We start from the raw sequence: 27,741 nt of genomic DNA on the forward strand, positions 1-27,741 counted from the left end.
GCTGCTGTATGTCTGCGTCCTTTGAGCCAGCTTCTCACTTTGGCGTCCTCGCAGCGCTTGCCATGTGGGTGTACGCGCTCGTGGGCGCGCTCCTCCTCCTGGGCATTTGGAGAGCTCTGGGCACCCGCAGCGCCTCTTCCAACCCTTTCCGGGCAGATTCCAGGCGGCCGCCCGCGCCTCTGGTGACCGACAAAGATGCGCGCAGAAAGGTCCTCAAGCAAGGTAGCCACCGGCCAGCCCCAGCTAGCCAGCCCCGGCGTGGGGCGCTGCCAGGCTGGCAAAGGGAGCTGCTGGGTGGGTGGGATCAAGTGGCGCGTGAACGATGCCCAGTGGGGGTGGGCAGCGCGGGAGTTTTGAACTGCACTCGCCGTGCCAGCCTGTGCGTATTTACTCCAGAGTAAAGTCCGCTTTCAACGGGGTTTACTCTCGGGTAATGCTTGCAGGCTAAGAGAAGGACTCCTGCTGGTTTCTGTTGCTTAGTGCCCTGTTGAGTTCAGGTCTTGCTTTGTATGCCAAAGTTCATCAATCTGGGCATTCCAGAAAAAAAAAACTGGGTTAGAGGTGCAAAAAATCCTTGCTCTTACTGGGCGCTGACTACAGTGGTACCTCGGGTTAAGAACTTAATTCGTTCCAGAGGTCCGTTGTTAACCTGAAACTGTTCTTAACCTGAAGCACCACTTTAGCTAATGGGGCCTCCCACTGCTGCCATGCCGCTGGAGCACGATTTCTGTTCTCATCCTGAAGCAAAGTTCTTAACCTGAAGCACTATTTCTGGGTTAGCGGAGTCTGTAACCTGAAGCGTATGTAACCTGAAGCGTATGTAACCTGAGGTACCACTGTATTGCAAACTTCTCTCCTTGCACAGGTGTAGCCAGGATTTTTTGTCACGGGGGTGGGGGATCAGGCCTTTTGTTGTGGGGAGGGGGGAAGAACCTCAGTTAGCTATGTATTTTTATTGTTTTTTGTTGATGGGGGCAGCTGCCCCTCCCTGCCCCCGCATCCCCATGTCTCACTTTGACCTTAACTCTGTCCAACACTTTTCCCCACAAGCATCCCCCTTCACTCCTCTTATCATCTGACACCCTTCCTTAAATCCTTAGACTGACATCCTGCCTTGTCTCAAATCCCACACGTTTCCAGTCCCTACAGGTCCCAGGCCTCCCTTGGCCTGCTTTACATGAGCTCCTGGACCTTTTCTCTCCCAGTTTGTCAGCACCCTCCACTTTCCAAAAGTTTCCTGGCCTTCCAAGCATGCCAGGGCCTCTCCCAGACTACCACTGCGGTGATCAGGTACGACTTAAGGGGTGGGAGCACTCTGGAGCCGGCCTTTAGGGTGAAGGAAGTAGCAGCATCCCTGCTAGTGCATTCAGTAGCCAACCTCCAAACCTCTGCAGCACTTAGGGATTAAAATGGTGGGTGGTCCTGCTCCCCTCCTCCTTGCCATTTCCACAGCTTTCATCACTCAGAGCACTCAGAGGCCCAGTTTGGCCAGACTCCCCTGCCTTGCAGTCGATGTCATCACTTCCTGCTGGTGGTGGTGGCCAAGGTCCTGTGCTTATACAACCATCACCCCAGTCAGCCGACTGGTGAACTCTTGCCCAACCCTGTTCATACCACATGGGAGAATGACATCAGACTGATGCCAGGTGATTGACAAATGGATAGCCCTGCCTAGCTGTCAATAGTCCCTGGGGTTTGGTGGGGGGGGGGGGTCAGGCTCTTGCCTGCTCTCTGAATCTGGTCCTTCTCCTTCCCTGTCCCGCGCCCTCCAGTTTAGGAGAACTAATCACATTGACCCCAGAGTTCAGTCTACTGTCTACTGTCAGTTTGCACACCAAGAACAAAACATGCCATGCGTTCAACTGTGTGCTCAGTGAGCACAAAGAGAGAGAGAGCTTTTAATGAGTGGGCTGTTTTTATTGTAATTATCTGTATGTTTTTAATAGAGTTTTATTTTTAGCTCTACGAAAATTTAATTATTGGGGTTTTTTCCCTATGTTTTCAGCTGTTCTTATTTTTATCTGTATGCCGCCTTGTGTCCCTGTCAGGGGAAAAGGAGGGGTATAATTAAATTTATATTTTATGATATACATTATACACGTATTGACATATGCATGTTGAGCTCTTTCATGAGATGAGGGATCCTGGTTGGCCTCGTGTGGAAGATATGTAGGACCCTTTTCATGGTTGCCAAATGACACAGTCAGCAGATGTGTGTCTAGTCCGTATGTCTGCATCAGGCGCCAACTCCAAGCCCCACTTATCTGGCCCTCAGAATTTTCTCCAGTCCTTGCTTTGCACCTCAAGGGATTTTGCCTTGCTGGAATATGTCCTGGGAGTCTTAGAATGCTTCTTGCTTGTTCTGGGTGGAGGGTGGAGAAAGGGAGGAGGAAATGTGGCCCTCAGGCTGAAAAATGTTCTCCACCCTTGGATTAGCGTGATGTAGAAATCAGAAGAAATGGAGGCAGTGAGAGATTTTACTTTCTTGGGCTCCATGATCACTGCAGAAGGTGACAGCAGTCACGAAATTAAAAGACGTCTGCTTCTTGGGAGAAAAGCAATGACAAACCTAGACAGCATCTTTAAAAGCAGAGACATCACCTTGCCAACAAAGGTTCGTATAGTTAAAGCTATGGTTTTCCCAGTAGTGATGTATGGAAGTGAGAGCTGGACCATAAAGAAGGCTGATCGCCAAAGAATTGATGCTTTTGAATTATGGTGTTGGAGGAGACTCTTGAGAGTCCCATGGACTGAAAGAAGATCAAACCTATCCATTCTGAAGGAAATCAGCCCTGAGTGCTCCCTGGAAGGACAGATCGTGAAGCTGAGGCTCCAATACTTTGGCCACCTCATGAGAAGACAAGACTCCCTGGAAAAGACCTGATGTTGGGAAAGATGAAGGGCACAAGGAGAAGGGGACGACAGAGGACGAGGTGGTTGGACAGTGTTCTTGAAGCTACCAGCATGAGTTTGACCAAACTGCGGGAGGCAGTGGAAGACAGGAGTGCCTGGCGTGCTCTGGTCCATGGGGTCAAGAAGAGTCGGACACGACTAAACAACAACAAGAAATCAGAAATCAATGGCTGCATAGTTCTCTCCCAAACAGTGGACTAGCTACCATTCTTAAGCAGCTGCCTAAATAGGAATGAGGAAGGGAAGGCCTTCGTTTTATATAATCTGGTTAAATTAACTGCAGCTAGTGCCTTGTAAAACAGACACGATGTGCCGCAGGTGGTTTTTACCTTTCGGTTGTCGCTTCAAATTAATGGAAATACAGCCAGCAGGCAAGGCGTATGGAACTCAGATATGGATCAATCATGCATATATAAAAGCTAAACGCTGCTTTACCAGAGTCATCTGTTCTCACCCTTTGTCAGCTGATCCATAAGGCCTTTGCCTAACAATCAAGTCAAGATCGGTGGCAAAATTATGAGGTCCTCGGTGCCTTTCTTTTTAAGATAATTTTGTACATTGCACAACTTTAAGGAGGGGGGAATCTTGCAAGATTTCCAGCTCATCTGGGGTATTTTTGCTTTTGAAACCTTTTTTTTAAAAAAATGTGAACAATAGGAAGCGGTCATGGGCAGAATCAGACCAGTGCTACATCTAGTTCAGTACAGTCGTACCTTGGAAGTTGACCAGAATCCATTCCAGAAGTCCTTTCAATTTCCGAAACATTCAACTTCCAAAGCACAGCTTCCAATTTTTTTATGGTTTCTTCACTGCCTCCAAGCTGTTTACAAACACCTGCTGCATCTGCAACAGTTACCTGAGCAGGGCCTCTTCTGCTACAGCATAGGAACTAGCCTATCTACAATGAAGCCGTAGGGAATAGGAGTTGTTCATGCCTTTTGTTTCTCTTTCTCCTCCAGGCTTCTCCAAGGACAAAGTTCCTGGCAGTCTGGATGCCATTGTCATTGGAAGCGGCTATGGGGGCCTGGCGACGGCCGTGATGCTCTCTAAAGCTGGGAAGCGCGTGCTGGTCTTGGAGCAGCATGGGAAGGCAGGGGGCTGCTGCCATACCTTCAACGAGAAAGGTTTTGAGTTTGACGTAGGTAAGGTGATCTACACAATCAGGGTGTGGGCCTGAGCAGTTATGACTACATATACACCGGTATATATCCTTGGACTTGTAACGAGGACTAAATCTTGCTTGTACTTCCTAGTACGTTTCCAAGCACAATTCAAAGTGCTGGTGGTGACTTTTAAAGCCCTAAACGGCCTCAGTCCTGTATCCCTGAAGGAACATCTCCACCCATATTGTTCGGACACTGAGGTCCAGCTCCAAGGGCCTTCTGGCCGTTCCCTCCCTGCGAGAAGTGAGGTTACAGGGAACCAGGCAGAGGGCCTTCTTGGTAGTGGCACCTGCCCCGTGGAACACCCTCCCATCAGATGTCAAGGTAATAAACCATTTGACTTTTAGAGGACATCTGAAGTCAGCCCTGTTTAGGGAAGTTTTTAATGTTTGATGTTTTATTGTGTTTTAATATTCTGTTGGGAGCCGCCCAGAGTGGCTGGGGAAACCCAGCCAGATGGGTGGGGTATAAATAATATATCATCATCATCATCATCATCATCATCATTGGCTTTATATGACCTCTGAATGGAACCAGTACACTGCATTTAGCACCAGTTGGTTTTCTCAAATCATCTTCAAGGACGGCCCCATGTACAATGCATTGCAGCAGTCAAATCAGGAGCTTACCAGAGCTTGGAGTACAGTAGGACTGGCTTTGGGTCTTGGTTCAGAAACTGCAGCTAGCACAGAATACTTTGACTTGTGGGGGCATCTTCCCAGCAACAGGTAAAAACAGCACTGAATGCTCTGCAATGGCTGTCAATGTGACACCAAGCCAGAGTGCTTGTTTTGATATATAAGGCAGCTCAGGACCCATATACCTGAAAGACCACCTGCTGCTTAATATACCTCCTTAGACTTTGGGGCCTTTGGCACAGTGCTGTATCGCAGTGCTGTATGGCAAGCAGTGACTCCTGAGAGGGCATTCTCAGTAGTGGCACCCCAACTCAGCTCTTCCTTCACATCTGTGAGTAGCACCATCACTTAATGGAGTTTCAAAACAAAGTAAAAACACAGCTCTTCACCCAAAGGTGCTGTGCCTCAGTTGGATGATATGGTTGCATTGCTAATATATTTTCTATTTTTACAGACAATAGGTTTGCAATGTAGCTATAGCATCCAGTTCAAATGTTTGAAGGTGCATTCTGTGATTTGAATGAAACACTGCTTTATTGTACGTTAATGCTGTTCCTTGTTTTGGAATCGTGCGGAAAATGAAACTGAAAATGAAAATGAAAAAACTGTCATAAATAATTTAAATTTTAAAAAATGAGAGCATTAAAACTAAAACAGGCCTTGCAGAGGGCTGGGGTACCTCAGGTCTGGAGGGCCAAATATGGCCCTCAGAGCCTTCTCCAGACCATGTGTTCCTTATTGACCCTGTTTCACACCCCAAATGTTTTTTTGTTTTTTTTGGCTGGAATCATAGAATTGTAGAGTTGGAAGAGACCCTGAGGATCATCTATTCCAGGGGTCAGCAACCTAAGGCCCATGGGCCAGAAGCGACCCACAGAGGTCGTTTGACCGGCCCACAAGCCACCCCTGAACCAAGCTGACCACTCACGTGCTGCACTAAACCAGCGCAGCGCGGCATGGGGACTTGCTTCCGCGGTGCCGGAAATCGCATCTGTGCAGACGCCGGAAATCTCGGGCGTGCACACAATCTGGCCCATGGAGAGATCTCCGCGGGGCCAATCCGGCCCAGGCAAGATAAACCTTACTGACCCATTCTAGTCGAACCCCCTGCAATGCAGGAATATGCAGCGGCCCAGGCAAGATAAACCTTACTGACCCATTCTAGTCGAACCCCCTGCAATGCAGGAATATGCAGCGGTCCCATGCGAACCTGCAACCTTGGCTTTATCAGTGCTGTGCTCTAACCAGCTGAGCTATCCAGGCATATGTATGCTTGAACTCGGACAATAAGTAACCAAACAAACCCCTGTGTTGCAAAGAGAACATCAGCAATGTCTAGGAAACACGATGACCATGTACATACGCAATAGACAATCTTTTATAGAATTCCTTCAAACCATCAAGTCCAAAATGAAATCTTTAGTCTCAAAGTCTCTGAAAACCTTTAAATGAAGCGAGGTACCAGACTTTGTATGATGAAAGACAAGCTGTGAAGCTTTGCATATTCAGCAAATATGATGTCCAACACTGAACAGTGATTCCGGATATTGACTACTGTTTCATAGAATTCTTCATCAGCATGGTGGGAGGATATAGAATTGCTTCATAAACCCATCTTATTTTGAATGAATGTATGTAAATGAAAATATCAAATGCTGTGGAACAGTGCTCATGTAGTAATGTAGTCATTACTACATGATATTTTGCTGGTATTTTATTAAGCTGGTTCATTTTATTTATTTAACAAAATATATATGCCGAAAGAAGGGACGCAGGTGGCGTTGTGGGTTAAAGCCTCAGTGCCTAGGGCTTGCCGATCGAAAGGTCGGCGGTTCGAATCCCTGCGGCGGGGTGCGCTCCCACTGCCCGGTCCCAGCGCCTGCCAACCTAGCAGTTCGAAAGCACCTCCGGGTGCAAGTAGATAAATAGGGACCGCTTACCAGCGGGAAGGTAAACGGCGTTTCCGTGTGCGGCTCTGGCTCTGGCTCTGGCCAGAGCAGCGATGTCACGCTGGCCACGTGACCCGGAAGTGTCTCCGGACAGCGCTGGCCCCTGGCCTCTTAAGTGAGATGGGCGCACAACCCCAGAGTCTGTCAAGACTGGCCCGTACGGGCAGGGGTACCTTTACCTTTACCTTTATATGCCGTAAAATCTCTAAGCAGTTTAGAGAAATATCTCATCCAAATACCAGGTCCAGTTTAGTATACCCTTCCCAGATCCTAAAATTTAGGAGCTAATCTGTTGCTGTTGTTCTTTCACTATAACACTTCTTGGGTTTTCTTCCAGGGATCCATTACATAGGGCGAATGCAAGAGAATTCTTCCCAGCGCATGATTATTGACCAGCTCACGGATGGGCAGCTCCAGTGGGCCCAGATGGACTCTCCCTTTGATACGGTTATTCTGGGAGATCCTGACAACTGCAAGAGGTATTACCTATACAGTGGGAAGAAGAAATATACTGAAGGCCTAAAGAAGCAATTTCCTGGCGAAGAAGCTAATATTGACAGATTTGTGGCACTTATAAAGGTAACCCTTTTAAAAGTAGTTCTGGTGAAAGGCCTCTTAAGCTGGCTATCAAGTCTTAGTTGGTTTACACTAATAAGGTTTTTTTTAACCAAAAAAACCCCAGTTTAAATGTATATACTATATAAATGTAAATTTATATAGTACAGTGTCAGAGCTGCCTCTAGGTCCCAGCTCACAGAGGACCAACGCTAGGCTGTAGTTATGTACAAAAGTCTTTATTGAGGTTCAGTTTCCATTTTAAAGCCGCAGTGCGCAGCTCTACGTCTCAACCTTAGACCGGCGAAGTCCCGTCTGAGTCTCCGCCCCTTCCACACCAGTTTAAGACTCTCGCTTTGCTCCACCTCTTCCTAAGTTCCTTTCTCCTCTGGGCCCTCCTGCCCGCTAGGGTTTCATCCTTTCTGGACTCCTCTGACGCTGACCCTGATGATTCTTCCCCCTCCTTCCGGCGGGCTTTAGGACCTGGTTCCCTATCCGCGCTACCTTCTGTGCCGCTCGCCTGTACATTTGAACTTGGCGCGCGCACCCAGCCGGCAACTTTCCTCTTGACCGTTCCCTCGCTCTCCGATGGAGGCGTGGCCACCCCTGACGCATCTTCTCTCGCTGGTGGTGAATATGTGGGCTCTGATACCTGGGACTCCTCCCCCCCACTACGCTCTGGTGGGGAAGCTGGTCCTGATTTCCAACTGCTGCTCTGGGAGTCCCCGCTGGCCCCTTGTTTCTGGGGTGTCCCCCTTGGGTCCCCCCTTGCCCTGCCCATCGGCGCCCCCTTCTGTGAATCTTCCGATTCGCTGGAGAGGCTCACGGAATCTATCGGGCTGCTGTCATCCTCTCCTACGCTGCCCTCGGATTGCTCCCCCTCGCTCTCCATCTCCTCTCCTCCCAGCGCTCCCGCTGAGTCCCTGACATACAGTATATTTTCTTCCAAGTTGCTCAAGGCATTGCAAACGGTTCTCCCCTCCCCATTTTATCCTCAGAACAACCCTGTTTGGTAGGCTGAGCTGAGAGACAGTGAGTGTACCTAAAATCACCCAGTAAGCTTCATGTGCTCTTCCACTCAGCCATGGCTGCACTTTGCTGTTTTGCTCTTCAGCTACTTCCTTGTGCTTAGCAGAACGAAATGCTAAAATTCTCAGTCCTTGTGCTTGTGACACTGATGTCGTCATCTTTTAAATTTGGTTCAGTTTTTTAACAATTTAACAGTGCGTAACACTTTTACGTTCTCGATCTAGATAACATAGAAACAAATAAGAAACGTTTCTGATCGAAATATTATACAGTGGTGCCTCGCAAGACGAAAATAATCCGTTCCACGAGTCTCTTCGTCTAGCGGTTTTTTCGTCTTGCGAAGCAAGCCCATTGACGGATTAGCGGATTAGCGCTATTAGCGGTTTAGTGGCTTTTAGCGGCTTTTAGCGGCTTATCGGCTTAGTGGATAAGCGGATAAGCGGCTTAGAGGCTTAGAAAAAGGGGGGAAGGGGGAAAAACCTGCAGGAACTCGCAAGACATTTGCGTCTTGCGAAGCAAGCCCATAGGAAATTCGTTTTGCGAAGCACCTCCAAAACGGAAAACCCTTTCGTCTAGCGGGTTTTCCGTCTTGTGAGGCATTCGTCTTGTGGGGCACCACTGTATAATAGTACAGTGGTACCTCAGTTTTCGAATGTAATCCATTCCGGAAGACCGTTCAAGTTCTGAAACGTTCAAAAACCAAAAACTCAGCAGCTGGCAGCTAGGCCCTGTGGCAGAAGCCCTGTGGCATGTTAGACATCCAAGGCGTCTTTGTATTGGCAATAAGTTGTATGAAATCGAAATATGGAATAAATGGGAGGTTGGGTCTTTAGTGTTAAGACCAATTTATGTCTTATTGTTTGTTAAGAAAATTCTGTGTCTATTGCTATTTCTGTGTGTACTGTCTTTTTCACTCTATAAAACGCACTTTTTCACCTCCAAAAATGAAGGGGAAATGTGTGAGCGTCCTATGGAGTGAATGCAGGCTCCTTGGCTTCAGCGATAGCAACGCGAAGCCTCCTAAGCGCAAAGGGAGAGCTCCCCCTGGGCACCGGAGGCTTCGCGTTGCTTTCACTGAAGCCGCCTGAAGCCCCGGGAGTGCAGCGCAAACTCCCGCTGCACTCTGGGGGCTTCAGGCAGCTATCCGCAAGCCTTCGGAGCGCAGTAGGAGTTCCTGCTGCGCTCCGAAGGCTTGCGGATAGCCGCCTGAAGCTTGGAGAGTGAGAGGGGTCAGTGCACATTGATCCCTCTTGCTCCCCAGGCTTTGCTTCGCTGGAGAGGCGCTGCACAGTTTTCCCTCTCTGCGCAGTGCCCCTTCAAGGAAGTAGGAGGAGAAATGGAAGGGGCTCTGTTTCTCCTACCGCTTCGCTGAAGGGACGCTGAGCAGAGAGGTGGAGAATTTTTTTCCCCTGTTCTCCCCCTCCTATGGTCCGGTGCGTCCTATAGAGTGAAAAATACGGTGATTTGGTATTTGTGTTTTCTCTCTTTTCTTATCTTGCTGTATCAATTAAGAAAAAATTTTTTAAAGGCATCTTTGTAAACTGAAGCATTTACACTGGGTTTACGACGTTAGTAAACCATAATGTCTGTCAATGGAGACATTCAAAAACCGAGGTGCCACTGTATAGCTATTTAGTTAACATCAAGAAAACATAAAAGAGAGAAAGCAGGGAAGGGGAAACAGGGAAGGGGAAAAACAAGAAGAGACTTGAAAGATCTGTTTGTTGAAAATCAGACAACATTTCTTATGTATGTTCATTAGCATTAAGACGGAGGTCTTCTGCTGCCTCTGAGATTTGTGCCTCACTGTTTTTCCTTCTTTCTCTGCCCCTCCACCTTGCAGAAAACTGCCAGAGGGAGCACCCACATGGGGATTCTGAAAATGCTCCCGATGTCCTTGGTCTGGTTTGTGAACCGCACTGGCCTGCTGGCCTGGATCTCTCCTTTCTTTAGAATGTCAGTCAGAAGCCTTTCAGAAGTGGTGGCTGAGTTGACAACAAATGCAGACCTGAGAGCAGTCTTCAGTTATATCTTCCCTACCTATGGTAAGTGATGCCCTCCCCTGCCATCTGATAGGAGCATATGTTACATAAGGACAGTCCCTTTGCCCTTTCTAAGGAGGCATAAAGGAGCCTTTCCTAGTTTCATCTGGTCGATTAAACTTATAACTTCGGTAATGGAGACAGGAGGCCACTCATCCGTGAGAGTAAAAGTGGCATGATCCTGACTATCAGGTGGGATACAGTCATCAAAGGTTCTCAGTCAGGGTGGAAGGAGAAAGAACTTGCCCATGTGAAGACCACCTGGTGGAAACCCTCACACATATGGTTCTTAATTGTAAATTATATGCTGATCTCCGCCAGCAATTTCTAGATCAACTCTGCATCCCCAAATGGAAACCAGAGTTGGAGGTCATACATTTTCTATTACTGGGGAATGATCAGGAGCTCACCAAGTTAGTGGCTAAATATCTCTATTTGGTTTTTTGCCGTCGAAGTACACTGCAGACGCCTGATCTCCCTGGAGACCTAGAGATGTGACGATAGACTGCTCTGCCTCCTTTCTTTTAGCAAATGTTTTGTGCCACTGGGGAAGTGGTAATTCTGTATTGATTTGTTTTGGGTGTTTGGATGTGATGCCAATAAAAGGTTTGATGATGATGATAAAGGAGCCTCTTCTATGCATGGGTGGAACTGGACAATGAAGAGAATAGCAACACGGCAGCCGCTGATATCAAGAGTCTTGGGTCTCCTCCTTGCCCTTCTACCGTCCAGTAAAAATCAAAAGTCTTACTTGTTGTTGTGTTGAGTTTCCATGGGCCAACAAATGACAGCCTATGAAGTGTAGAAGAGGCGGAGAAGCTTAGCATGATAACCTCCTTTCATATGTTGACATTGACCCTATGTCACCAGCAGAGATGGGACAAAGAGACACAAGGCTGCTGCTTTCAGTGGCAGCCGTGTGTAATGAACATGGGAAGCTAGTTCATCAAGCTCAGTGTTGTCTCACTGTTTGGTGCCTCTCCAAGATCTCAGGCAAAGGTCTTTGACTTCACCTTCTGTCTGATCCTTTTTTTAACCAGGGTGCAGGCTGGGGGTTAAACTTAGGACCTTCTGCATGCATGCAAAGCATGTGCTCTGTCAATCCACTCTTGATAGATTCAAAGAACCACTGGATTTAGCTTACACAGGTTTGATTGTTTGGTTGCAACCATTTGATTGATTGATTGATTGATTGATTGATTGATTGCAACTGTTTGATTTAGCAAACAGGATGAGACGAAATGGATTATAAAAATGTTCATGCAAGTTACTTGCAATTTATTGCTGAGATTGCAAGGTCAACATATCACCTTGACACATGCAAAGATGAGCAAAACATTGTGATTAATGGAAGCTATGAAGAGCACAGTAGCTGTTGAAGCCATAACATGCTTGGTTTCGTTTTGAGAAAGTTGCTGATAAGAAATAAGTTTCTGATATTAGACCTCTTCTGGCATTTAGAGTATATATATATATGTGCAGGAAAGCTGCATGCAAAGAAATCTTTTTCACCTTTGGTTTACACAGTTTCAGCTCTTTTGCTTTGTCTTACAGGGGTGATTCCTGCAGAGTGCAGCTTCCCTTTGCATGCCATCCTTGTCGATCATTTCTTGGAAGGTGCCTGGTACCCACAGGGAGGTTCCAGTGAAATTGCATTTCACTCCATCCCCATCATTGAACACGCTGGAGGGGCTGTCCTCACCAAAGCACCTGTGCAGAGCATCTTGGTGAACTCGCAAGGAACAGCCTGTGGTGAGTTGCGGACGGGATAGAGCTCTCTGTAAGAGTCATCGTGATATGTGGCTAAGGTACCAGGCTTATAAGTCAAGCTCCTGGTTCAAATATAGACTCTGCCATGAATTAGCTCAATTATCTCAGGTAAGCTTCTCAGCTTTGTACCCTCCCCATTTCCGACATGAGGATAATACTGATCTGTCCTACAAGGTTATTATTGTAAGGATTATAACAAGGTGATATTATGATATGAATGCTAATGTGCTATATAAATATGCGTTTAAGTCTTAATAATGTTATCTGTTCTCTCCAAGCGCTTGGCATAGATAGACCCACTTTGCAAGTAACACTAAGCCCCATATTCCTCAAATACAGAGCTGTTTCTCTTCTGCTGCAGTTCAGCTTCCAACAACAACAACAAATTATTCATCTCGCGGTGTGATATGATGAAATTTTACGTAATTAATTGCAAAATTAATTTCGTATGGATTGCGTTATTCCACACCATTTATTTCAGTGCCAAGAAAACTCAGCAAATGGGGAAAGGGGAAGAGGAGACTCTGAGCTTCCTAAGAACTAAGGGGATAAAGGATCCTGCCAAAGCTCTTCCCACCCACATTAAACTTCCTTAAAGACATATAAGCTGCTTACCTGCTTAAACCCTCCCTTTTAATTACACTGACCCTCCCGTGCTGGTGGAAATAATATCTGTATTTTTTATAAATATCCTCCAGAGTGCAATACATCTACAAAATATGGCTGATAACATGGCTTGCCTTGCAAGATTGCTGTAAGAATTAATGAAAACCCTTGCAACATTTAAGGCCAACCCCCCAAAAAAAACCTTTTTAAAAAGTACCTCGTTACCCATCAGTTTCTAGCTTCTACCTAGAAATGGTCGTTTGTTGAGACTTCCCTGCGACCAGCAGAAAATGATTCCTCCATTTTTCTTGTTTAGAGAAATCTAAAAGAAATGTTTTATGGACTATATACATTTTTGCCTCTTTCAGGTGTAAGCGTAAAGCAAGGTCAAGATCTTGTTAATGTCTATGCTCCTGTTGTGATTTCTGATGCTGGCATCTTTAACACCTACGAACAGCTCCTGCCAAAGGAATTGCGAGCTTTGCCAGGTAAGAGGACACAGAACAATTTGTGCTTCCACTATTGTAGATGTATGGTGGACTTGTAATTTTGTGTGTGTGTGTGTGTGTGTGTGTGTGTGAGAGAGAGAGAGAGAGAGAGAGAGAGCGCATAAAATGTAGACTTCTTTGCCAGTTTTCATACCACAGGGTGGGTGCACACACACACACACACAGAGAGAGAGAGAGAGAGAGAGAGAGAGAGAGAGAGAGTGTTTTGTAATTCCAGTATTATACTGCCAGTAACTTCAATTTGCCTTTGTGGGTTTTGGTTCGTTTCTTAGAAAGACTACATATCCTAAAGACGTAAGAGATCAAAATATACAATCCTCAACTAATTGTGTCCTATGATTCAACTGCTAGGAGGAGCTTGCATTTTTGTGTGTGTGTGTGTTCTTAGCACTGGATGTAGCATAGCTGGTAAATGTTGCTTTCCCTAAGCTTTCCCATAGTAGACTTCTGTTGTTGTTGGGCTCGTATCAGCCCCAGACAGCTAGGGCTAATGGGAGTAGTGATTTACCATCTGGAGGGCCGCTCTTAAAACAATAAGACATTCTTGTCTGTCTTCTCAAGCCTTTTGTTTCTTCCGTCCTCTTTTATACTATACTGTAAGCCCAGGGGTTGCTTGACTTAAGACTGTTGTTTTCCTCCAGTTTTCCTGTCTAAAACAGCTGTTGCTTGGATTCTTAACTCTGCTTCACCAGTCCCACTTCCTCCCTCCTTACATCTCATTGTTCCTCTTTGGGCAGGTGTTCAGAACCAGATTTCTATGATAGATCATGGCGTCGGAGGATTCTGTGTCTTCATAGGACTGAAAGGTTCCAAGGAAGAACTGGGATTGGAAGCCAAAAACTACTACATCTACCCACACAACAACCTCAATGAAGCGTAAGTGGCAGCAGCTGAGAACACCATTGGTTTGCAGTGGTTTGTTTTTGTTTTTAAAAAACGGCAATACAAGTTAATCCAGCAGGGCTCTTCTTAAAGTAAGTTGTGTTTAGAGGGCAAATTGGTGAAGAATGCAGCCAGAATTTCAAGGCATGAAATATTAGTGCACAATTCAAATTAGAACTTGTCAGTAAAGGTAAAGGTAAAGGTACCCCTGACCGTTAGGTCCAATCACACATGGGTCTGGAGTTGCGGCGGTCATCTCGCTCTATAGGCTGAGGAAGCTGGCATTTATCTGCAGACAGCTTCCGGGTCATGTGGCCAGCATGACTAAGCCGCTTCTGGCAAACCAGAGCAGCAAACGGAAACACCATTTACCTTCCCACCTTCTATTTATCTACTTGCACTTTGACATGCTTTCGAACTGCTAGGTTGGCAGGAGCTGGGACCGAGCAACGGGAGCTCACCCCGTCGTAGGGATTCGAACCGCCGACCTTCTGATCAGCAAGCCCTAGGCTCTGTGGTTTAAACCACAGCGCCATGTCCATTTAGTTTCTTTCCCTGCTGTACCAACAGCCCCTTCTCTTTGTTCTTGTATGTAGATAAAGCGCCGCAAACAATCTTGTACATTGGCCCTGAACTCAAGCGTGCAAAATACACATGAGTGTATTTGGGTTGGGTGCATCTGAATTTAATGTTCACGTCTTTTTCTACTGGCTCAATGAAACTTTTTTTTTCTTAAAAAAAAACCAACTGACCATGAATATTGAAAACTACAATCGGTTCACAGGTGAATGTTTTGGAATTTGGTGCAGAACGTGGCTCAGATCAGCACAATGGATATGGCCTTTACCTCAAGAAAGATTGTAGTCAGGGCTTGAAAAGAGACACTGGCAACTAAAAGTTTTGGCCTAGCTAGCCAGAAATCATAGATATTAGAAACTATGCCACCTTTAAATGTCCATATATATATATATATATATATATATATATATATATATATTTGCCTCCAGCCTTAAAAGAGATGGTAAGAAAAACTGGAATAACACAGTGAAAGAAATGAATGTATGTAATGGGAAAATGCAGAAATAATTTTTAATATACGGTATATATATTTACTATAACACAAAAGTGACACAACACTTTAATTAAAGTTTTATGAATCAAAGCTCAGGCAAAGTTTTCCTTCTTGATAGGTTCACTTCTTACATTAATTCTTCAAGAGAAACTGCTCCAGAAAAGATTCCTTTCCTGTATATTGGATCCTCGTCAGCAAAGGACCCCATGTGGGAAAAGAGATTCCCAGGTATTTGAACAAGTGGTGCAACTTTCTTCTTTTTTAAAAGGGATGGGGGGGGGAGAGAGAGAAGATTTGGGAATTTGGGGCTCCAGGAAGGCAAGTTGTAGCCCTTGGCTTAATTTCATGCATGTGACCAGGAGGGAAGAAAAGGTAATAACAGTAATAATCTATTACTTATACCCCGCCCATCTGGCTGGGCCCCCCAGCCACTCTGGGCAGCTCCTAACAGAATATTAAAAACACGACAAAACATCAAACATTAAAAACTTCCCTAAACAGGGCTGCCTTCAGATGTCTTCTAAAAGTCAGATAGTTGTGTATTTCCTAAGGTTGAAGGGAGGATAGAAATAAACAGAAAAAAGAGGTGTCATCCTGGTTTGGATTCTGTCCCTGTTCACCGCTGTGGCCCTGAGGGAATGTGGACGTCAGCATAAAAACAGTTTCCGGCCCCTAATAGAAGACCGGCCTGCTGGATCTGGCCAATGGTCCATCTAGACCAGCATCCTCTTCTTACAGTGACCAGTCAGATGCCCATGGGAAGCTTGCAAGCGGGACATGAGCACAACAGTGCTCTTCCCATCTGGTATTCCCAGCAATTGACATTTGGGGGCATTTACAGGACCGCCTCTCCTGGTATGCCCCGCAGAGGACCTTAAGGTCCATGAATAATCATAATTTAGAGGTCCCGGGCCCTAAGGAAGTCAGACTATCCTGCCCCAGGGCCAGGGCCTTTTCAGTGATGGCTCCGACCTGGTGGAATGCTCTATCCCATGAGACTAGGGCCCTGCAGGATTTAATTTTCTTCCACAGGGCCTGTAAGACAGAGCTATTCCACCTGGCTTTCAGTTTGAACTTAGCCTGATCTTTTATTCCCCTTCCTTCCCTCCCCCTCCCCTTTTATGGAAATTATCCACTCTGGGATCTCACAGCTAATTCTCCCCTAGTCTCCTCACTGGCCCAATTAGGACTAATTTAGCCAGCTAGCCCTGGTGATCATCTAATGCTTATTGGATGGATTTCCCCCCTAAATTGATTTTTGAATTCTGAATTTATTGTTATTCACGTTTTATACTGTATTTCTGCTGTTTTTTGTTGCATCAATTAAGTGTTTTAAATTTGTTGTTAGCCACCCTGAGCATAGCTGTCAACGTTTCCCTTTTTTTTAAGGGAAATTCCCTTATTCCGAATAGGATTCCTCGCAAGAAAAGGGAAAAGTTGACAGCTATGGCCCTGAGCCGGGAAGGGCGGAGTATAAATAAAAAATTATTATTATTATTATTATTATTATTATTATTATTATTATCGTGCCTCTCAGCCACGGAGGTAGAGCACAGCCATCGTGGCTAGCAGCTGTGGCTGGCCTTCTCCTTGATGAATTTGTCTGAACCTCATTTAAAGCCGTCCAAGTTGGTAGCCATCGCTGCTTCCTGTGGGAGGGAGCTGCATCGTTTAACTGTGCCCTGCGTCACTTTCTTTTTATCCATCCTGTCTTGCTTCGGTCTGGGTTTGATCCAGGATGGTGGGCGTATGAGCCAGAGACATGGTCATGAACGAGCTGGAGATCAGATTATCAGATCAAGGAAACGAGAGCTGATAGCAGGAGGGCCTGCTCAAGGACAGGCTGGAGGCACTGGCGGAGGAAGGGGTGGGTGGTGAGTGCGGTCCGCCCCGGGTGTCATACCTTTTTTATATATATATAATATTTTTATTCACTTTCCAATACAAAGTTATACAATCAACACATCTTAATTACATCCAGTTGCTCCTTATTGACTTCCCTCAACCCGCCTGGTAATCCTTCATATCACTTACTTTCTCCACATTTCTTAGATTATAATTACACTACTATTATTTAATTTGCCTTATTTTTAACATATTTCTAACATTTCTTTTCACAGAGCTTCTTTAAAACTTACAAACGTTATCTGATTATCACTTATTTTTTGCATATACTCTGTAAATTTCTTCCAATATTCTGTAAATCTCTGATCCTGTCGATTCCGGATCCTTCCTGTTAGTCTATCAAGTTCCACATAGTCCATCATTTTCATTCTGCAATCTTCTTTCGTGGGTAGCTCCTCTTGTTTCCATTTCTGTGCCAACAATATTCTTGCTGCTGTTACTGCATATAAAAATAACTTTCTTTCTTTCCTATTTATCTCATTACCTGTAATTCCTAATAAAAACGCTTCTGGTTTCTTAATAAATGTATATTTCAACATTTTCTTCAATTCATTATATACCATTTCCCAAAAGCTTTTAACTTTCTTACAATCCCACCACATATGATAAAACGTCCCTTCCTGCCCCGGGTGTCATACCTGAAGGGGGTGACATCGCCACCCTGCCGCCTGGGATGCTAGCCCCACCCCCATGGGCGGCTAGCCCATAGCTGTCAACTTACAGATTTGAAAATAAGGGACCAGCAGCCTTGAAAATAAGGGATCAGCAGCCAAAATAAGGGATTGTCCAAGCACAGGTATGTTCGCCTTCTGAGCCCCGCCAAGCCAAAGGCAGAAAGCCCAGCCAGCAGCCAAACGAAGCCTCAAGCTGTGGTTCCCACAGCGCAGCAACCCGAAAAAGGGGATGCAGCAAGGAAAACCACCGGGAAGCGCTGAGCATAGGCGAGTCCCCAGGCAATACGGCCGATTTGATCAGCACAAGGCATGCAAGCTCCACCCCGCAGTCGTTCTTAGACTCCTTATTAGGTGAGCAACACAGCCAAGCAACACAGTTGGAGCCTCCCTCCTCCCTGGCCGGCAAGGAGGGAGGGAGAGGAGCTGCTTCCTTAGAAACCCAGGAAATTTAAGGGACATCATCAATAAGGGACAGCAGAGGGACACGGCGCTGGGATAAGGGAGTTTCCCGCCAAATAAGGGACGGTTGACAGCTATGGGCTAGCCCCACCCCCTGGGTGCCGGAGCAGCTAGCTCCACCTCTGGCTGGAGGTCAGATACTGGACATAGCTGTCAACCTTCCCTTTTTTTGCGGGAAATTCCCTTATTCCGGTGCCGTTTCCCGCTGCTTCCTACTGCTATCCTGGATTGTTAGATATCCCGTAGACTGTCCCGGGACAGGTGAGGCTGCTGATCCCTTGTTTTCGAGGCTGCTGATCCCTTATTTTCAAATCTGAAAGTTGACAGCTATGATACTGGACTGGATCACTACAGCAGCATAAAGAGGCAGAGTCTGCGTTATTACTCAAGGGGGGAAATTACTCAAACTACCAGCCTAGAGGAGAGTGGCTTTGTAAGCTTTCAGAATATTTAGAATTAGCCAAATTGACAGATGTAATAAGAAAAAAAGCCAAAAGTGAAGTGAAAAAGGAATGGGAGTGTCTAATTGAATACCTTAAAAGCCAAGGTTCGAGGACAGAAATCTAACTTTGTGAAGTGAAAGGGTAAGAAAGAGGGATTTTTATCTGGATGCTGGGATAGAGATGATAAGGAAAACAGGAAGACACAAAGAGAGGTAAAGGAGGTGCTGTGGGATTGGTGGAAGTCAATGTTTGTTTTTCTTTTTAGTGTTTATATTATTAACTTGTAAGATATGGATTTATTTAATTTTTTGAATGTTGGTTTTTGTGTTTTGTGTACTGTTATTTTTCGATATTTTTTGTGGTGGTGTTATTGTGTGGAAAATACTAATAAAATTTATTTTTAAAAAATAAACAAAAAACAAATTACCAGCCTAGAAGAAAGGGTTTTGTAGGGCCTGCTTCCAGCAGTCAAGAAGGAAGTTTCTGCACGTGCTATAGAGGAAGTGAGGGACAGATGGGCCTCAGCCTGGGAAGGTAACCCATCTAGGAGACGGAAGACTCTGATCCTAAACTTCCGTTACCTTGTGGAAGAAGGCTAAGGAGTAAACCCTATACAAATTCAGAGTCGAGTCCCTAAGGCGGTTGGATGGCGCCTTGGTTGCCTCCTTAATCTGGTGCCAAACATATTAATAAATAAATAATAATAAAATTTTATTTGTATCCCGCCCTCCCCAGCTGAAGCCGGGCTAAGAGCAGCTAACAACAATAAAAGTAACACAGCATTCTAAAATCAATTCATTTTAAAATCAATTCAAAATCAAATTAATGGCAACCATTGGGCTAGAGTTCCCAAAGGAGGGGGTCAGGCTGTGCCTTGGCCAAAGGCCTGGTGGAACTGCTCTGTTTTGCAGGCCCTGCGGAAAGATGTCAAGTCCCGCAGGGCCCTAGTCTCTTGTGACAGAGCGTTCCACCAGATCCGGGGCCACAGCCGAAAAAGCCCTGGCTCTGGTTCAGGCCAGCCTAACCTCCCTCTGGCCCGGGACCTCCAAGATGTTTTTGTTTGAAGCTCTGCTTTCCTTTGGACCACATCAGTGAGGCTGAGAAAGGGGGTCTTATCCTCTGGGCAGCCCAGGAACTCCATATACACCCTGGGAAAATTGCTTTGGTGCTGCTAAGGCGGCTTTGTGACTTCGCCCTGGATGAAAACTCTGTTGTTTCTCAAGACAGATGGATTCCAAGAACTGTTTCCTCTTCAAAGAGCTGTAACAGCTGCTGAGAGCATTCAGGCCAGTTCTGCAGCCTAGAGGGCAGCCTTGCTGTACGCAGCCTGGCTCAGCCTGTGGTGGAAGAGGCATGATGCCACAGTGAGGCATCTAATCATAAGCCTGCATTTTTATCAAGCTTATATTTTGATCAGGGCCTGTATCTTAAAATGAGCTTAAAGATTTTCAAATGTTCATGCCAGGCAGAAGAGCAGCTGCCTAAGAACCTTGGCAAAATGTTTTTCCTCCTAGACAAGGGGGCCCCCTGATTTATAGCAGAAAACAATTCTCAAAGTCGTAAAAAGGGAATTACAGGCTGACAGCCAAGGTTACACTGACCCTACATATTACAGAAGATAAAAAAAAGAGATAAACATAATTAAGAGTGGGTAAATAGTAAAATAAAACCATGTGCCTCCCATTAAACTTGAGCCAAATTTTCCTAAGGTTCAAAGGTCAAGAGCAATGGAAAAGCATCTAGCTGGCAGAAAGGAAGAGAGTATTTTGGGAAGTCTTTTTCTAAAGTTGTTTCTTTCTTAAACTGAGATCCTTTTAAGATTTCTTTTCCTTTTAAAAGGTTATTTATGTTATGTATTAAATATATTGGCTTAAATGTAATTATGCAAAGGAATTAGAAGCTAAGAAATGTTAAATCCTTATGCTAGATTCTTATTTCATATAGTTGGAAGAGATCACAGGGGCCATCAGCCACCAGCCCAGCCCCCCCAGCCAAGCAGGAAACATCATTAGAGCATTTGTCAAGCTTTTGTTTAGAGACCTCCAAAGGAAGGAGATCTTTCAATGATGATCCTTGACATCTGTTTAAGATAAAAATTTAAGATTAACCATCTGTTTTGGAGGGCAATAGGGCGAGGTGAGCTGGTAATTAAGGTTCCTTGTTGAGACACATGTAAGATATATTACTACTTATTTGTCATTTATAGATAGAAGAATATATAGCTTTTTGTTTCCCATAAAAGGACAGAAGGAAATGGGTGTATCTTTTGTGATTGGTTCTAGCAAACAGCCAATAGGAATTTCAACCAGGCTGATTGGACGGAGGCAGCCACAGGAGGAGCAAGGGGGCTGGATTAAGGAAATATAAGTGCTGGCCAGAATGGCAAGAGGCCAGGCCAGAGCTTGGTAACCATATACCACTGTGCCTCATATTTATTTGTCTGACAAATAAATTATTATTTTAATTTCTCTATTGCTGCGTTGAATATTTCATTCCAGCTAAGCGTTAACCACAAGCAGGGTGCTACAACAGGAAGCCCCAGCATGAGTCATATCCTCACTTGACACCTTACGAATCTGTGCATATAGGATTGTGAGATGCCCCTTTGTGACAACTACATCGCTAATGAATGTCTTCATATCCCTTTCATTATAGGCAAGTCCACTCTAATTGTCCTGACAGCTGCAAAGTATGAATGGTTTGAGGAATGGAAGGAAGAAAAGGTTTCTAAGAGGGGAGCGGTGTATGAGGCCTTCAAAAACAGTTTTGTGGACAACATAATGGACACGGTTTTGAAGGTTTACCCTCAAATAAAAGATCAGGTAAGACCACTGTTAGTGTGTCAGCAAATGATTCTTATTCTTGTACAAGGATGGTGTCTTCTCTACCTCTTGATGTAGAAGAGAGAGACCCTAATCCAACGGCAACATCAGCCTTTAAGGTAAAGGAACCCCTGACCATTAGGTCCAGTCGTGGACGACTCTGGGGTTGCGGCGCTCATCTCACTTTATTGGCCAAAGGAGCCAGCGTACAGCTTCCAGGTCATGTGGCCAGCATGACTAAGCCGCTTCTGGCGAACCAGAGCAGCGCATGGAAACGCCATTTACCTTCCCGCCAGAGCGATACCTATTTATCTACTTGCACTTTGACTTGCTTTCGAATTGCTAGGTTGGCAGGAGCAGGGACTGAACAATGGGAGCTCACCCTGTCGCGGGGATTCAAACCGCCGACCTTCTGATCGGCAAGTCCTAGGCTGTGTGGTTTAACCCACAGCGCCACCCATGTCCCCTTAAACCAGTGTTTCCCAACCTTGGGCCTCCAGCTGTTTTTGGACTACAACTCCCATCATCCTTAGCTAGCAAGACCAGTGGTCAGGGATGATGGGAATTGTAGTTCAAAAACAGCTGGAGGCCCAAGGTTGGGAAACACTGCCTTAAACATCAGCTTTTATAATTTCACATAAGCCGCTGAAAACCCCGTTCCCTCCCAGCTTGCCCCGCCTTTTATGCAGAAGTTATATCCCGGTCATAATGTTTGATAAGCAACCTCGTACTTCATTTCTTTGTGGTTTCCATTCCCGTAAGCCTTCTTTTTATCTTACAGTTAGCAAGCTCTACTTTGATGCTAGGACGCAGGTGCCACTGTGGTCTAAACCACTGAGCCTCTTGGGTCGGCGGTTCAAATCCCCGCAACGGAGTGAGCTCCTGTTGCTCTGTCCCAGCTCCTGCCAACCTAGCAGTTCGAAAGCACGCCAGCGCAAGTAGATAAATAGGTACCACTGCAGCAGGAAGGTAAACGGCGTTTCTGTGCGCTCTGGCTTCCGTCACGGAGTTCCGTTGTGCCAGAAGCAGTTTAGTCCTGCTGGCCACATAACCCAGAAAGCTGTCTGTGGACAAACGCTGGCTCCCTCAGCCTGAAGTGAAATGAGCTCCGCACCCCATAGTCGCCTTTGACTGGACTTAACCATTATGGGGTCCTTTATCTTACCTATTACCTTACTTTGATGCTGTTTCTCATCCTGGGTATGAACTTTGCTTCACATATAGCTTAACCACAGCTTCTTCCACTGCCTTGTGGTTAAAAGAGTTCCCGTTAATGTCTGGAACATTTTCTGTGGGTATTTCGTGGTCAAAAAAGGAAACTTACTCATGTTGCAACCAGCAGCGTTGGTTTGACTTTCCTCCTCTCCAACCACCACCACACATTCTTTTAATAAGCAAGAAGTAAACTGAACTCTGCTTCAGTCCTGCTGACCACTTATTTGATGTTTCGCTGGTTACGTGTTCGTTCAGGTCCAAATAACCCCTTTAAAGCATTAAAACAGTCTGAGACCAGCCTGCCTAGTACCTTCGTTCCACCTTGGAGTTCAGGTCCACCACTGCCTGAGATAAAGGAGAGGGCCTTAGCAGTTGTGGTACCCAGGATCTTGAGAGAAGTACACCTGGCCCCTTTGCTTCCTGCTTTTAGGCAGAGAGTGAAAGTTTGGTTTAAGTGGCTTTGTTCAGAATCTTGGTTTTATTGCATATTCAGTTACTGGTTTTAAACATATGTTAGTTTTGCTAGCTTGCTTGTCTTTAGGCTGAATTTTGCTTCCCCGACTTGGCCACAGTGATCCATGCGACGGTCACCTCCAGGCTTGACTACTGTAATTCGCTCTCCGCGGGGCTGCCCTTGAAGCTGTCCCAGAAACTCCAGCGGGTGCAGAGTGCTGCAGCGAGGCTCCTCACGGGGTCTCTGCCATGGGAGAATATTCACCCAGTGCTTTTCAAGCTGCACTGGCTCCCGGTGGAGTACAGGGTCAGATTTAAGGTGCTGCTTTTGACCTTTAAAGCCCTTCACGGCCTAGGACCCTCGTACCTACGGGACTGCCTCTCCCGGTATGCCCCATGGAGAGCCTCAAGGTCCATAAATAACAACACCCTAGTGGTCTCAGGCCCTAAGGAAGTTAGATTAGCTTCAACCAGAGCCAGGGCCTTTTCAACTCTGGCTCCGGCCTGGTGGAACGCTCTGCCTCATGAGACCAGGGCCCTGCAGGATCTGATTTCTTTCCGCAGGGCCTGTAAGACAGAGTTGTTCCGTCTGGCCTTTGGCTTGGAGCCAATTTGATTCCCTCCCTCCCTCCCTCTCTCTCTCTCTTTTTGTTTTCCTTCTCCTCCTGCGATGAGGCTACATTTTAATATTTTTATGTTCCATTATTTTAATGTTGTATTTTATTTTTGTTTTTAAGTTGTAATCATTCATCTTGTTTTTATTATTGCTTGTAAGCCGCTCTGAGCCCAGCCTTGGCTGGGGAGGGCGGGGTATAAATAAAAAATTATTATTATTATTATTATTATTATTATTATTATTATTATTATTATCCTGGTTTTTATGCAAGGCAGATTTTATTTTATTTTGTCATCCACTTTCTGTACAGCCCTTCTGCCAAGGCAATCGTAGCTGAATATACTAAATAAATAAACGAACATTATGAAAGGCAGGTGGGACCTGCAACCAAGAGTTGCCATGTAGAGTGTTCAAAGCCAGGATGCTGGCCAGCAAGCTTTGGCTAGCTGCTCCGTTCCATTTCCCCACCCCAGTATTCAGTTTGCATTCTACAGGCCCTGAGCACTCATTCCTCCCCCCTAATGCTGCCTGCTTTTTTAATAATTTTTTTTTTTTGTCCTCCTGCAAACCTTTTAAAAAATAATTTTAAATATTTTATTAAGGTGATTTCAGTTAAAAGAAATAAAGTGATACAGAAAACAAAGAATGAAAAGCAAGAGGGAGAAAAACTACAACATTACATATAAAAATGAAAATAAACACACACAAAAAGCAATATACGATACTCCCATACATTCTTGTATAAATCATCATAGTGTCATTGCCCTAGTGCTTATGCAAATGTTAACAGCCTACTACATTTTGTATAAATTCATTCCAAATGTTATCATATTTATCCCTACAGAGTTCCCCCAAGCCTGCTGTCACCTGCTCTTGTACGGTGATGGTGCCATTTTGGCTATGTAAGGGTCAATGTTCAGAGAATGGGTTTAGTGGTACCTTGGGTTAAGAACTTAATTTGTTCCGGAGGGCCGTTCTTAACTTGAAACTGTTCTTAACCTGAGGTACCACTTTTGCTAATGGGGTCTCCCGCTGCCGCCACAGCACCGGAGCACGATTTCTGTTCTCATCCTGAAGCAAAGTTCTTAACCCGAGGTACTATTTCTGGGTTAGCGGAGTCTGTAACCTGAAGCCTTTGTAACCTGAAGCGTCTCTAACCCGAGGTACCACTGTGGTATGGATTAGGAATGAAGAATCTCTGCCCTCCATCAGCTACGGCCAATGGCCAGCAATAAAGCGAGAGTTGGCATCCAGCAACACCCACAAGGTCAAATGTTCTCTTGTCCCTACTATGTAGATTAGGACTCTTCCAGAAACATGGTGTTGGTTTCTTCTCCTTCCACGGGGCAAATAGTTCTTGTAGTCCAATGGAGATGGAGGAGTACCTTTTCTATTTTTTTGTCTGATGAGGTGAAAATGAATTAGCAGTAATAACGCTCCCTGGACATTTGATCTTTCTCTGTTCAGATTGCGTGTGTCTCTGCAGGAACTCCTCTCACCAATAAGCACTACATAGCTTCTCCGCGAGGAGAGATGTATGGCATGAACCACAGTATGGCTCGCTTCCAGCCAGACTTCATAGCAACAGTACGACCTCAGACCCCTGTCCCAAACCTCTACCTTACAGGTAAATGCTACCTCCTCACTTTTTCCAGTGTACCGCAACTGTTGGCTGTTATAATGACTCTTATTTCTTTCAACTACTTTCAACTACTGCAATGCGCTCTATGTGGGGATACAACTAATCCAGAAGGAGGCAGCTAGACTGGTGACTGGGAGTGGCCGCCAAGACCACACAACACCAGTCGTGAAAGACCTACATTGGCTCCCAGTACGTTTTCGAGCACAATTCAAAGTGTTGGTGCTGACCTTTCAAGCCCTAAATGGCCTCGGTCCAGTATACCTGAAGGAGCGTCTCCACCTCCATCATTCTGCCCGGACACTGAGGTCCAGTGCCGAGGGCCTTCTGGCGGTTCCCTTGCTGCGAGAAGCCAAGTTACAGGGAACCAGGCAGAGGGCCTTCTCGGTAGTGGTACCCGCCCTGTGGAATGCCCTCCCACCAGATGTCAAAGAGAAAAACAACTACCAAACTTTTAGAAGACATCTGAAGGCAGCCCTGTTTAGGGAAGCTTTTAATGTTAAATAGGTAATTGTATTTTAGTGTTTTGTTGGAAGCCGCCCAGAGCGGCTGGGGAAACCCAGCCAGATGGGCGGGGTACAAATAATAAATTATTATTATTATCAACCTGCCTCATCTCAAGGGCATAGAATAGATAACTTTTCCGCACTGGGCCTGTGTTCAAGATTTGGGGATCTTGTTGCTGATTGGTGAGGAAAATAAGGCAGCAAAAGTGAAATTCTAAAACAAGAGCAGAGTTGGGTGTTGCTGTTCTTTTCAGTGGCATGAACACGACACAGGAGCACAAAAAGTACATTAGTGGGGCAGGCATTAGGGAGTAAGTGGGCCAGCAGAGGAGGAATAGTTTCCTGAGTGGGTCTTGGCATTTGAATATTCTCTTTCCAGTTCCTTACATTTGCCCCAATTCCTGAGGCCTTTGGGGTTTGGTTGGACAAGTGGACACAGATAACTTTATTATTATTTCTTATCATTTTCAATTTTACAATATCTGCACAAATCAAGAAAACAAATGATACATTGCACAGCGACTTCCCTCCCTGCCCCTTTCCCTGGTTCATTTCAGTTTTCCTTTACTGCTGCATATTCTAATTGTTCCTTATTCTTTCTCCTCCAGTTTTTCCTCCGTTATATAATTTTATTGGGCCCACCCAATATTTTATTCAAGTGGGCACCCCTGCCCTCCACTAGTTTATGTACCTTCCCCCAGTGGGTTGTAGGCACACAGCCAGAGACTGCATTTGTGTGGAAACTTCCTTGGCTGCTTCCTTTTCAATAGGGGACAGTCATTCAGGAGAACATTCTGGGAGCCAGTCTAGGGCAGGGGTCAGCAAACTTTTTCAGCAGGGGGCCGGTCCACTGACCCTCAGACATTTTGGGGCCCCCGATTATATTGGGGGGGGGAGAGAACAAATGCCTATGCCACACAAATAACCCAGAGATGCATTTTAAATAAAAGCACACATTCTACTCATGTAAAAACACGCTGATCCCCAGACCGCCTGTGGGCCAGATTTGGAAGGTGGTTGGGCTGGATCTGGCCTTAGTTTGCCTACCCATAGTCTAGGGGACAGTCATTCAGGAGAGGCTGGGGAAGCCCTGGGCCCTTCACTTGCCTGATCCCTCTTCTTCTGACCCATCCTGGGCTCCACCCTCCAGCTCTGAATCTTCCTCTGCCTCTGATTCTTGCCAGCTGGCTGGTACAGGTCCCTGCAAACCACTGCCCAACCCTCTCCTGAGTCAGCGTCTAGCCAGTCCCTGACATCTGGCTACACAAGTGCCTTTTTGTAGCCCCGTGATGCTCTCCCAAGCGGAAAGTATGTACATTCCAGGCTGTTGACAAGGGGATGTGATGAACAAGAGGACAGACAGAGCAGAGACTGACAAGTGGCCGTGATGTCTTTGTTTTCTCCTAGGTCAGGATGTGCTTTTAGCTGGTTTCGCAGGAGCCCTTCACGGAGCCATTCTCTGCGCTTCTGCTGTCCTGGGACGTAATCTCTACATCGACTTGATGTGCCTAGGCAAGAAAATCAAAGCCAGCGATGCCGGAAAGAAAAACTAAGCCTTCGGTCTCTACCACACAAATGAGATTTGCTCCTGCTTCCTGCCTTATTGGTGATCTGAAAGCTGCCTTCTTTTCTAGGTTCTTCATGTCTCCAGCAGGGGATGCTAACTGGTGCCAAAACTATATGCTTTGCTGCTTTTGCGTGTCAAGGTCCCAAGCCACCCTTAAATAAATTCACACTTCACACAGGAATTTTGTTTAACGTTTTTGGCATAATTTTGGCCACAACTTTATTAAAATACAAAATGTGAGTGGTTGCTTAGGCATTGGTTGCGACTATCTGTACCCGCCCATCCGCAATCCTGCAAAGTCAGTAAGGGAAAAC

At 45.7% G+C, this 27,741-nt stretch overlaps 1 protein-coding gene across 2 annotated transcripts; it reads left to right on the forward strand.

Annotated features, from left to right (window-relative positions):
• Window positions 1-27,608, forward strand: LOC307203851 (all-trans-retinol 13,14-reductase-like). Of its 2 annotated transcripts, none has more exons than XR_013833383.1 (11): window positions 1-222; window positions 3,873-4,055; window positions 7,001-7,242; window positions 10,091-10,292; window positions 11,844-12,041; window positions 13,034-13,153; window positions 13,912-14,050; window positions 15,247-15,356; window positions 21,265-21,431; window positions 25,202-25,342; window positions 27,268-27,436. XR_013833383.1 is itself a non-coding variant. In XM_079955049.1 (11 exons), the coding sequence occupies exons 1-11, from the start codon at window positions 9-11 to the stop codon at window positions 27,411-27,413; spliced, it is 1,881 nt and encodes a 626-aa protein (XP_079811175.1). In that variant the 5' UTR covers window positions 1-8; the 3' UTR covers window positions 27,414-27,608. The 2 variants fall into 2 exon arrangements, 1 of the variants encoding a protein (XP_079811175.1); XM_079955049.1 differs by having other exon boundaries at window positions 25,183-25,342; window positions 27,268-27,608.
• The last annotated feature ends 133 nt before the right edge of the window (window positions 27,609-27,741 follow it).

This window comes from Podarcis cretensis, assembly GCF_951804945.1.
Source record: "Podarcis cretensis genome assembly, chromosome: 15".
Taxonomy (NCBI): Eukaryota; Metazoa; Chordata; class Lepidosauria; order Squamata; family Lacertidae; genus Podarcis; species Podarcis cretensis.

Excerpts from the sequence above, each read along its gene's own strand:
- LOC307203851 (XM_079955049.1), top strand. The coding sequence starts at position 9 with ATGTCTGCGTCCTTTGAGCCAGCTTCTCACTTTGGCGTCCTCGCAGCG. Across the intron at positions 223-3,872 it reads CAGAAAGGTCCTCAAGCAAG|GCTTCTCCAAGGACAAAGTT; the intron begins GTAGCCACCGGC and ends TTTCTCCTCCAG. Across the intron at positions 12,042-13,033 it reads CTCGCAAGGAACAGCCTGTG|GTGTAAGCGTAAAGCAAGGT; the intron begins GTGAGTTGCGGA and ends TGCCTCTTTCAG.